Source organism: Enhydra lutris, unplaced genomic scaffold (genome assembly GCF_002288905.1).
Source record: "Enhydra lutris kenyoni isolate GAN:26980312 unplaced genomic scaffold, ASM228890v2 scaffoldscaffold35, whole genome shotgun sequence".
In the NCBI taxonomy this organism is placed as follows: Eukaryota; Metazoa; Chordata; class Mammalia; order Carnivora; family Mustelidae; genus Enhydra; species Enhydra lutris.
In genome coordinates, this window is record NW_019154119.1 from 16,391,093 (window position 1) to 16,403,262 (window position 12,170).

General features: G+C 44.5%; 1 protein-coding gene and 1 long non-coding RNA gene across 5 annotated transcripts in view; one reads left to right on the forward strand and one right to left on the reverse strand.

Annotated features, from left to right (window-relative positions):
- Positions 1-2,557: 2,557 nt before the first annotated feature.
- Positions 2,558-5,390, reverse strand: LOC111154184. Its single transcript, XR_002641069.1, has 3 exons — positions 5,027-5,390; positions 3,150-3,319; positions 2,558-2,884 (listed from the first exon to the last, which is right to left on the reverse strand). It is a non-coding gene; the product is annotated as an uncharacterized LOC111154184 (long non-coding RNA).
- Positions 5,391-5,702: 312 nt separating this feature from the next.
- LOC111154187 (ADAM metallopeptidase domain 17) overlaps positions 5,703-12,170 on the forward strand; it is a 52,249-nt gene continuing 45,781 nt past the window's right edge. For 2 of the 4 annotated variants that reach the window (XM_022513634.1, XM_022513633.1), the window contains exon 1: positions 5,761-5,987. Coding sequence is in view for 2 of the 4 variants with exons in the window: in XM_022513631.1 (XP_022369339.1) it covers positions 5,903-5,987 (85 nt within the window). In the remaining 2 variants the exon portion in view is untranslated. Of the gene's footprint in view, positions 5,988-12,170 lie in introns of all 4 variants that reach the window. The other 2 variants (XM_022513631.1, XM_022513632.1) reach the window with 2 other exon arrangements.

Sequence of the window (12,170 nt, forward strand, 5' to 3'; positions counted from 1 at the left end):
CTTTGCCTCAGGTCATGTTCTCAGGGACTAAGTCCACTAAGATGTGGAACTAAGTCCCACATTGGGCTCCCACTCAGTGTGGAGCCTGATTCTCCCTCTGCCTGCTGTTCCCCCTGCTTGTTCTCGCTCTCTCTCTCTCTGACAAATAAATAAAATCTTAAAAAAACTTTTTTAAAGATAAAAAAATAAAAATTATACAACTGAGTGGCTTTATACATGTAAAGTGTCTGTCTTTCTGTGTCTGATTTATTTCACCTAGCTTAATGTCCTCCAATTTCATTCATGTTGTTGCAAATGGCAGGATTTCCTTTTTTAAGGCTGAATAATATTCCGCTGTAGGTCTGTACCACGTTTTCTTTATCCATCTCTCCGTGAACATGTTGTTTCTGTATCTTGGCTATTGTAAACAATGCTGCAATGAACATGACAGTCTTCGAGATAATGATTTCATTAACTTTGGGGATATTATTCTTAAAATACTAGTAGAATTGCCAGAGTTTAAACATCCAGCAAATGGAGTTCTGCTAAAAAGTGCTGAATAGAAAAGGTTTTCAGTGACTGTCACTGGCCGCTGTAGAACCTGAGGGAAATCAACGGCCTCCTCTCTGGGGCCTGTCAAACCAAAAGTCATGACTTGTGGCCACTTTAGACCTGTGGTCATTTCAAACCAGCACGAGTTTTTGTTTTTTTTCTCTTTATCCAGTCTACTGTTTAGTTATTCGTATGGCTTAATTACTCTGAGATCTCAAGGGTGAAAGAAGAGATCGAAGAACAAAAAGAACCAGCCCAGCGGCATCCAATATACAGGAGGTGTGATTTCTCTGCTCACCATGTCCAGGGAGTGGCTGCAAAGAATCCTGTGATAAAGATCCCTGATAAGAAAAAGGCATTAAGGGGCATCTGGGTGGTTCAGTGGGTTAAGCCGCTGCCTTCGGCTCAGGTCATGATCTCAGGGTCCTGGGATCGAGTCCCACATTGGGCTCTCTGCTCAGCAGGGAGCCTGCTTCCCTTCCTCTCTCTCTGCCTACTTGTGATCTCTGTCTGTCAAATAAATAAATAAAATCTTAAAAAAAAAAAAGAAAAAGGCATTAAAAAGTGTGTGTGTGTGTGTGTGTGTGTGAGAGAGAGAGAGAAAAAAACAGTTACTAAAATTTTATAAGTGAATCTCCTTGAAATAATATTTTCAATGAAATGTCTGGGTTCCTTCTCTCTTTGAACTTGGTGGGGGTATTATTCAATTTTCAACTAGGCCTGGTTATTTCCTTCCCCAGTTAAAAAATTTGTAAAAGAGTCATCTGTTGATTGGCGAGGACCCTCCCATATTATGCTTTGCCCTGCACATGATTTATTTTTCACTTTTCTTTCTAAAAGAATCTTTAATAGGTTACCATTTCTGAACTAAAATCTCAGAAACTAGAGTTCTCGGTCAATGATTTTGTAGATAGTTGTATTTCAGCAGTGGGTTTGTTATCGGACGGAGATTTATGAATGGGCTCATGTTTCTTGAAGTGCTAGCTTCACACAGACTTGTTCACTGGCCAAAAAAACCCCAAAAACAAAAACAAAAATAACAACATACAGATGCAGCAATAATCCCCATTTTAGAAATGGAGGGAGAAAAGCACTATTCATCTAGAAGTCGTGGTAGGATTAGAATAGGACAGAGAGCGGCTAATAAGAGAGCTAGGATGACAGGAAAAAAGATCAAACTCAGCCAGAATCAAATAGCTATTTCTCTGATCATTTACACCATCTTATCAATACTTGTACAGATCTGGTAGTTAACTCTGCAACCATATGTGGTGATAGGTATTTAATGATTGTAAATATTTTACTCTTTGTAATTTACTTTACTCTTAAGTTCACTTGTAATAAGTATATAAATTATAAAGAATTCATTTTATAGCATGAGATTGGTCAATCTCAAGAATCTTTTAATTACCTTTATTGAATCCTAAATTAAAAGAACCACTTCTGGTGTTAAGAAGAGGAACCTAGGGGGCACCTGGGTAGCTCAGTAGGTTGAGCCCCTGCCATGCTCAGGTTATGATCTCAGGGTCCTGGGATCCAGCCCCACATCAGGCTCTCTGCTCAGTGGGGAGCCTGCTTCTCCCTCTCTTTCTCTCTGCCTCCTTGTGATCTCTGTCAAATAAATAAATAAAATCTTCAAAAGAAAAGAAAAAAAAAAAGAGGAACCTAGGATCCAGCCAACCCGTTCATGTTTTTTTTGTTTGTTTGTTTGTTTTTTAAGTAGGTGGCATGCCCAACATGGGGCTTGAACTCATGACCCTGAGATCAAGAGTTGCATCCTCTACGGACTGAGCCAAGCAGGTGTTCCTGGCTGTTTTTTTTTTTTTTAAGACTGATTGATTGATTGATTGATTGATTTGACAGAGATCACAAGTAGGCAGAGAGGCAGATAGGCAGAGAGAGAGAGGGGGAAGCAGGTTCCCCGCTGAGCAGAGAGCCCATGTGGGGCTTGATCCCAGGCCCCTGGGATCATGACCTTAGCTGAAGGCAGAGAGGCTTTAACCCACTGAGCCACCCAGGCGCCCCCTGGCTGTTTTTTTTTTTAAGCAGATGATAGTAGCTGTGTAACAGATTACTTCTCACGTAGGAGCTTAAAACAGCACTTATTCTCTCCTACAGTTTCTGAGAGTCAGGAATCAGGGAATGGCTTAGGGTCCCCAGAGGTTGCTGTCAAGTTGTTGGGTTGGGGGACTAATGTCACCTCGAAGCTTGCCTAGGGCTGGAGAATTCACTTCCAAGCTCACTCGTGTAGTCTTCTGCAAGTCTCAGTATTTGCTGGCTGTGGGATGGTGATCTCCATTCCTGTGGGCCTCTCGGCCTCTCTGGAGGCTTCCTGAATGTTCCACCAAGTGACCTGAGAAAGCAAGCAAGAAAGAGAGCACCGCAGATGGAAAAATTAGTCTCTTAAAATCTTGAAAATGAAATATGATCACTTCTGCTCTATGCTATTGGTCCAATGTGTTAGGAGACTGACTATACGAGAGTGTGAATATCAAGAAGCAGGGATCATTGGGGGGCTGTGTGGGGGCTGGTGACCACTGTGGCTACCAAATCTCTCAGATATGCTATTTGGTAAATTTAAAAGAACCTCTAATAATTTCAATTTTAAATGTACTTACATTATACATTATGCTGCAAATTTCATCCTGATCAATTCTTTTGGGGATAAGAGAGTAACTGTTTGAAGATCACTGGACTAGTAGTTCTTCTATCCAGTGTATCCCTCTTCTGTTCCTCTGGTTCTTTCTCTCTCCCACGTCGTGTTAATTTATCTTAAAGACGGGGACTGCTGATAAATGAAAAGACAAACCTCAAATCAGAAATCCTAATTTGAGTATGTACTTGTAAATGGGAAAGATTGCTTCATATTGGACTATCCCTGAAAATCTAGGACTTCTGGATATAAGAAAATGGATCAAGAACGTTACTTTTAAATAAACAGCATTTATTGGGTCTTTTGGCCGGCTCACTCGGAAGAGCATGTGACTCTAGGTCTCAGGGCCATGAGTTCAAGCCCCACGTTGGGCATGGAGCCTACTTTAAAAAAATTAAAAATGGCATTTATTAAACAGCTAAATGCTTCCTATGAGCAAGACACCTTAGAGCTGTGAAAGACACCAAAAGAATATAATCTAGGATCTACTAAAGTTACAAGCTGCAGAGTATGGTACCTGGCTGTTCGGGAGATGACATCCTAATTGTGTTTTAAAATTGTATACAATGGTCACATTTCTATGGGATACAATTGATACAATTTTTAAATCTTCTTATTTTTTTTTAGGTAGGCTCTACACCTAGCTTGGAGCCCAAAGTGGAGCTTGAACTCACAACCCTGAGATGAAGACCTGAGCTGAGGGGAAGGGAGGAAAAAAAAAAAAAAAAAGATGAAATCAGAGAGGGAGACAAACCATAAGATACTTTTTTTTTTTTAAGATTTTATTTATTAGAGAGAGGGAAGAGGGAGAGAGAGCATGGTGGGGGAGGGGCAGAGAGAGAGGGAGAAGCAGACTTCGTGCTGAGCAGGGAGTTCAATGTGGGGCTCTGAGGACCCCGAGATCATGATCCAAGCTGAAGGCCCACACTTAACCCACACAGTCACCCAGGTACCCCTCATGAGACTCTTAATCATACCTCAAACTGAGGGTTGCTGGAGAGTATGTGGGTGGAAGGATGGGGTAACTGGGTGATTCGCCCTCCTTAATGCCCATGATATAATGAGCACTGGGTATTATATGCAACTGCCGAATGACTGAATTCTACCTCTGAAACTAATACACTGTATGTTAGTTAGTTGAAATTATAAAAAAAAAAAAGTTTCTACAAAAAAACCCAAAAAACAAAACAACAACAAAAAAACTGAGCTGAGATCAAGAGCCAGAAGCCTAACTGAACCATCCAGGCACCCCAAGGGATACAATTTTTTTTTTTTTTTAAGCTGTGTGCAATTTACAGAGATGAAATTCTGCTTACGTTTTTCATTAGGTAAGCCACGTGTTTATATTTAATGAAGGCATAGCTCAGATGAACGTACCAGGTTCACTTAAGCCAAAAATGCAAAGCCAGTAACTATGGGTAACAACTGTTGGAAAGATGCTGAGATTTTACTGAGGCAAACCACAATGAACCTGTTTAAACCACAGTTTGTGTATTTTATCAGGAACTAGCCTTGAAAGTTCACCGAGCAAGGCTACATCCTATTCCTAACAATTTACCACTTCATAGTGGAGAAAAGGCTGTTGCACTCACTTTTAAGTGGAAAATGTGCTATGTCCTACTTGTATAAATCTTAGTTGAACCAAAAGAGCAATAAGCATCCAGTGCTGTTAGAATGTTTTCTTCAGTACTATAAACACTCTCACTCAACTACACGAGCTAAAATTATGGAAAGGATTGCAAAACAAAACACAAACTGCTTTGGGAAATCTCCAGTCGAAGCTACACGAAGCAAGCAGAACTTTGTAAAAAGCCGGCTGAAGAGTCTGGCTCCCGCGCTCACCGGATGAGCAGTTAGGGCTGGGGTTCTGGAATCTTTGTTGAGTTTGCAGACCCCCTGCCTACAGCGGGGCCGACAAGAAAACGCGCGTTCAGACAGCTCGCGATCATTTCCCTCCGCCGAGCCGGGCTCGCTACGACGGACGCCGCCGGTGGCCGCACGCTGGGCGCGGACAGCCGGGCTGGACACTCCACTTGGGTCCGGGAGGCTGGCGCGTGCACGGGGCTTCTCCGGGGTCAGGCGCAGGGCCTCGGCCGTCCTGCGTCCCATGAGCTTCGTGGCTGGGTCGTTCCCCCGAGCAAAACGGGCCAGGCGCCCCTCCCCGTCCGCCCTCGGGCGCAAGGTGGTAGGATAACGGAGATCCTAACCAGAAGGAGGACCCAGACCACGGAGGCGGGAGGACGCGCCTCTGAGGGCCTACTCCCGAGCTCCCGCCTCCTTCGTGGCGGTCACCCGGGGACACAGGCGAGGCCACATGGGTCGAGTCAGGACGCTCCGGGCCGAGTCAGAGCAGGCGCCGGCCGCACCCACGGGGGACAAAAGGGAAAGGCGGAGGGGCGGTGAGGGGGCGGGGCGCCAGCACGGGGCGGGGCGAGCGAGGGGCTCCCGGCATGCCGCGCGGCGCCCGGCTTCCGGCTGTGGGCGGTGCGGGGGTCGGCGGCGGCCGGAAGCGGGCTGAGCCGCCCTCTCGGAGCGCTCCCTGCACTTCCGGGGGCATAGAGCCGGGCTGTAGAGTCTTCCGGTAGGCGGTGCAGGAGGAGAAAGGCTTGAGGGGCAGGGCCGGGCGGATCCCCTTCTCTCCCAATGTGAGCAGTGTCCCGATCCCCCGTCAGGCGAAAGGCTGCCTAGAGAGGTGGAGCCGGTGGCCGGGCCGGGAACATGAGGCAGTGTCTCCTCTTCTTGACCAGCGTGGTTCCTTTCGTGCTGGCGCCACGACCTCCGGACGATTCCCCGGAGCGACTCGGTAAAGACCCCGGAGAGTTGGCTTAGGGCCGGCCGGGCGCCTGGAGCGCGCTGCTTTCGGGGAAGAGCGGGGGAGCAGAACTTTCAGGTGTTTAGGGGCGGGGTATTGGACGGTGGCGCGTCCCAAAGTTTTCGGTGCAGAAAGGGGGTGTGGCTCTCGGAGTTAGGGAAGGCAGGGAGAAGGGCTTGTCCTTCTGAATGGGAAAGGGATACTGGCAGGGCCCCCCGGTGGTGACTGAGGCCTGGGAGGGGTTTCCCTCCAGAATTGGTGTTCGGGGAGTGTGTTTTGGAAAGCGGTAAGGGGGGTGGTGTTGCCTCGTATTTGGGGAGGGAGATGTGGTCCAGGTCCCTGCCCTACCAGGGTGTTCTGCCAAAGCCAGGACTTGGTGTGTGTGTGGGTGGTGGGGGGCTGCGGATAGGAAGGGCCCAAAGCTCCACAGCTCTTTCTGGCTCTGCAAGGAGCGACCTAGAATTTCTTCTGTAGGAGGTTCTTTATGTAGTAATCTGGTTGGAAGGCGGTGACTGGAGAACTCATCTTGGACTTGGGTTTTGCGACCTTTGTAAGCGTGTACTTACTTAAATTGCAGTTTATGGGGGTGCTGGGAGGGGGCGCTTGAACCTACCAGGCCGACTCTTTTGATACTGCTTGAATGACTTCCTTGCCATTTTAAACAAACAAAAAAAATTACCAGGGATGACCAATTTGAACAGTTTTGAGCCCAGGAAGTAGAGGGTTCTTAGATTTTCTTTATTTTTTTTTTCAACTGACACTTTTTTTAAAATTTAAATTCAATTTAGTTAACATATGCTCTATTACTATTTTCAGGGGTAGAATTTAGTGATTCATCGGTTGCGTATAACACCCAGTGCTCGTTACATCAAGTGCCCTCCTAATGCCCATTACCCAATTATGCCCCGCCCCCCCTTACTTAGATTTTTCTGAAGAGATTGGATTTTAGGATGGACATACATTAGAAGATGTGCAATTTGTGTAAGCTTACGAAGTCTTAGGATTCTTTGCCGTACGGAAGTTGACATATAAGACAGTTTAGTAATTAAATACGAATCACAGTGTATTTTCCCAGTGTTCAAAGTTGATTTTTCACGGTTGTATTGGTCTCCACATCCCACCATGATTCTGTGAGTCGTGTTGTGTTGGTTGAGACACATGTGGGTTTTCTTTGTAGCTAATTAAAACTTTCACATTAGTTTACCTGGCAGTTTTTTAGTTTAATGGACAGAAATGGTAAGTGACTGAGGGTATTAAAGCTGTTGAGTGTTCTCACCTGAACAACTGCGTTGTGGTTATCTCAAACTGAAATGGATTACAGGTGACTAGTGTAATGAAAGGCAAGGGAGCTTGTTAGGAAGGGCTGAGATGTGAGAAGTCAGTACATACTGAAGGGAAATTTTGAGGTAGTGATGGTCAGGATGGAGAGATATAGAGTAGGGATCTACTTCATAAGAATAAATGTTAACAAAAACAAACGTACTTTGAGATACTAAAATTATATTTTTACTGTAGCACAGCTGTATCATTTTTATCATCATGCTCTTGTTCACAGGTGGAAAAATAGGTAGCAGGAATCCTAAGGAAGCACATAGTATAAAGGAAAACCTTACTTTCTAGATGAATCCTCCACAACATTCACAGATCATAGAGGTTTTTTGTTTTGTTTTTTTCGGCTGTGTTTTTAATTTGCAAAGTGCTGACTACAAGTGCCAGAAGAATGCATAGACTTACCATGTATTCACATAATGTTAGAAGAGCACTAGCTCTTCTAACCTGAACCTAGCCTCGGAAGGTTATCAAAGGCTCCCTGAAGGAGGCGGCACTCAAGGCCAGATTTTAAGTTTAGGTAGGTGAAGAGGGAAAATAAGGACACTCCTGGTGGGGGCATTTAGATATTGTAGTGTTGAAATAAACCTTATAGATCATGTTTTAGTTTTTAAAATAAAACAGTAGGAAAAGAGTCTCAGAAAGGTGTACTGAGTTGTCGTATTCTCACAGTGATAAATATATGCCTTATGAGTAATTTTTCTTTTGAAGAGTGACTCTGTGTGTGTGTGTTTAATGGCTCCGGATATGATTAGTTGCTTAACTTAATCTTACCATTATTTAGATGGTCAAGATCAAAAAATAGTTTTATAGTTAAAGAGCATGGCCTACTGGTCTTAAAATGTTACTATAATTTCAGTATTAAATTTTTTAAAAGTAAACACTACCCACCATGTGGGGCTCAAACTCACAACCTTGAGATCAAGAGATGCATGCTCTACCAGCTGAGCCAGCAAGGTGCCCCAAAGTACTAAATATTGATTAGGGATTTGATAACTTTTTAAAAAAGATTTTACTTATTTATTTGAGAGACAGAACAAGAGCAGGTTTAGGTGCAGAGGGAAAGAGAGAAGTAGATTCCATGCTGAGCAGGGAGCCTGCAGTGGGGGGGGGGGGTGCTCAAACCCAGGACCCTGAGATCATGACCTGAGCTGAAGGCAGATGCTTAACTGACTGAGCCACCCACGCCCTCCCCCCACCATGGATTTGACAACATTTTTCTGAAGGATAGAAATATATACTAGAATCCTGGCTTCTGGAGTACTCCACAGGACACCCGAGATGATTTCAATTGAACTGTTATGAATTGCATAATTCAGGAAAGTTATGAGTCATGTGAACTTAGTCATGATGATATCTTCTTGAAGTTGCAGCTGGGGTGTATAAGTCTCACTCTGATTTCAAAAGTGCTTTCCCTTTGTGTTACTTTTAATAAAAGAGGATGTAGTGGGTGGAGGGAAAAAATATAGGTCACAGATGAGGGATGAAGGTTTGCATCTGAAACATATTTTGAAATTTACCTTGAGGTTATTGGTGTGGGGATTCTCCACATTGCAGTGCTTGTTTTTCATTATTGACAGCCCCATTTTGCTCAATATTTTGACATCTGGCTTCCTCTTTTGATGTTAATTTTGCTTACAGGCTGCATTCTTTTGAAACTGAAACACTTAATCACCCTAACTGTTCCAAGGGAGATTTCATGCCAGTCTGCTTGGAACTAGTAAAAGAGAAGACTGTAGTTCTAGAATAGAATGAAGAGGGGCGCCTGGGTGGCGCAGTGGTTAAAGCCTCTGCCTTCAGCTCAGGTCATGATCTCAGGGTCCTGGGATCGAGTCCCAGGGTCCTGGGATCGAGTCCCGCATTGGGCTCTCTGCTCAGCAGGGAGCCTGCCTCCTCCTCTCTCTCTGCCTGCCTCTCTGCCTACTCGTGATCTGTCTGTCAAATAAATTAAAAAAAAAAAAAAAAAAAAGAATGAAGAGGTAAGCAGAAAGCCATGGTGGAGACATTGGGAGAAATCGTATAACTTTTACAGAGTTTCGAGAATATTAAGTGTAGGTGTCCTTTGAGGCCAAGTGTCATTGATTTTTGGGTTCTTTACCATTTTGTATTTGTGAGGGATGGTGTTTTCAGTTGAAAGTATGATTTAAATAAAGTCTGAAAAAGATTGATAGAGGAAAGAGGGGACTGGAGTAGGAAATGGGTTTTACTGAGGTAGGGAAGTGAAATCAAGTGCTTTTTCATATATCCCTTAACTTAGCCCTGAAATCAACCAAAGGGATTGGTATCTACCTGCCCATACCGCATCTTTCTCTCTTCCGTTTTCTTTTAACGTGAGTCGCAGGCCTTGACACGTCTCATCTGCTGTCCTGGTTTCACTTACATTTCATTGTATTCTGATGACTGCTAAATATATACTCTGATCTGGACTTGTTCTCTGAAGCTCCAAACTCATGTATCCAACTGTCCACTTGATATTTCCATCTCTGTATTCACAGGCACTTCAAATATAATATGTGCAAAATTACTTCCTGTCTACTTGTTTGATGAGAAGGAAGTATAGGGTACAGTGTTTAGTCTAGGAAGAGACAGGGGTACTGGAAATTGTGGAATTAGCCTCCGTGCCCAACTAAGATTTGTGTATGGACCAATCTGTTTCCTTAGAGGGTCCTTTGGGCTGTGCTGACTTTTCTTGGGCTCAGCATTTCCATGTGATTGGTATTGCTGGGGAATCTTGTCCCTGCTGAAGAGTTCTTGGTGGGGAATTATTGAGGTAGCTCATCCTCCATCCCCCACTAACTGGTGTAAACCCAGAAAATTAAGTTGTTAATTCCCAAGCTCCGGGTCCACTGCCTAGCAGAGAGCACTGCTCTCCTTTTTCTCATCCTTTAGTCACAGGGAGGGATTCACCTACATCTAGGGCCTACGTCACGGTAACCTGGCCAGGTCACTGTCTTCTCTTGCATAATTTGGGGAGTCCTGAAGGACATTCAGGTCCCATGGGTCTACTGCACAAGCGTACTGAACACTTCACAGCAGTCCTGGCTTTTTCTTTTCCATTTCGGACGCCAGAAGTGAGAGCATGGCACTGATAGTGTCATCTTGGGAAACTCCGCATCACACAGCGGAGCAGTTGAAAATGAGAAGAGGGCTACTGGGTTTCTGCATTATACTTGCCAAGTTGTATTCCAAGAATGTTCAGTTTCTTGCAAAAAGAAGAGAAATTAAGTAAAAAGTCCACAAATGTTCCTGGACTCATTTTGTACAACAGTTGATTGTTTTTACCCTGGGACACCTAACTCAGTGGGTTAAGTGTCTGCCTTTGGCTCAGGTCATGATTGCAGGGTCCTGGGATCGAGTCCGGCATCGGGTTCCCTGCTCAGCGGGGAGCCTGCTTCTCCCTCTGCCTGCTGCTCTCCCTGCTCACTCTCTTTCTGACAAATAAATAAAATCTTAAAAATTTTTTTTAAAAACCCTTTAAAATACTGGTTTTATCTTTAAAGTGCTAACTCTGAGCTTGACAAAGGAAATACGGGTATAGTTTGTCGTTACAGACGGCGGCGGCCGCAAAAGCGCGTCTCCCAGCGATGCGGCGACTTGGGTGTGAAAGAACGGTGGAGTGGTGGGCTTATCAGTCTATAGGCCACTTCACAACTCCATGGAGAAAGCCAGTTTATTGCAGGCCTGAAGCTCCAGCTTTCTCCTTATTCTTTGAGAACATATAGAAGGAAGAAGTAGCAGCTGCTTTTTACTGCTCATGTCAGTGTTGAGAATCGTACAAAGCACATTTGATTTCTTCCTGCTTAAAATCACTGTGCGACTTATCAGTAACATAACTGCAAATATACGATGACTTAATGCAGAAAAGTCCTTTGTAAATGAACAGTGTAATTGCACACTATATAAAGAACAAGATGTAGTTGGGAACTCCAGAATCTTTGAGCATCCAGCTGTCCCCTTCTGTCAGCTCCTCCCCCAAAACTGTTCCTACTCATGTTTTTTTTTTTTTTTTTTTTTTTTTTTTTAATCTCCGCGAACGTGGTGCCACTATCTACCCACGTACCCATGCCAGAAACCTTGGGGGTCTTTGGGGGATCTCTGCCTTCATTGCTTGGCTGCTTACGAGCTGATTTCCCAGACTCTGGCCTTGTTCCCCTCTCGCCCACGCTCCACACTGCAGTCCCAATGAAATTCCTTATAGCCGTTGCCTTATCCACAGTCCAAAATCCTTAACTTAGTTCCCTGGCCCGTTACGACCAAATTCTGCCTGCCTCCAGTCTCACACCTCTTCCCATCTGTGTGCCATTGCCGCCTCCAGCTTCAGTGAGTTGCATTTTTCTTTGAAAATTATGTTCTGTTTCTTGGGAACCTCAGCGAATGTGTTAAGCGCTCTACTTAGAACCCTGTCCTTTCGTTGTCTTGGTGGTCTCCTCATCCTTCTGGTCTTTTTTTTTTTTTTTAAGTTCAACTTTCTTTTTATTTATTTATTTTTTAATATTTTGTTTATTTATTTGCCAGACAGAGATCATAAGTAGACAGGCAGGCGGCGGGAAGCAAGCTCCCTGCTGAGCAGAGATCCCGATGTGGGGCTCAATCTCAGGATCCTGGGACCATGACCTGAGCCGAAGGCAGAGGCTTTAGCCCGCTGAGTCACCCAGGCGCCCCATCATCCTTCTGGTCTTAACTTCAGCGCTGTTTCCCTGGGAAAGCTTCCTTGGCTGGCCAGGCAGGGGCCGCCCTCCTGCTCTGTCCTTCCGTAACTTCTTGCAGCTTCCTCTCTCGTACTTTACATACTTTATGACTTTTTGTGTGTGGGGTCTTTCCTTTGGTGTTATAATATCAGAAATA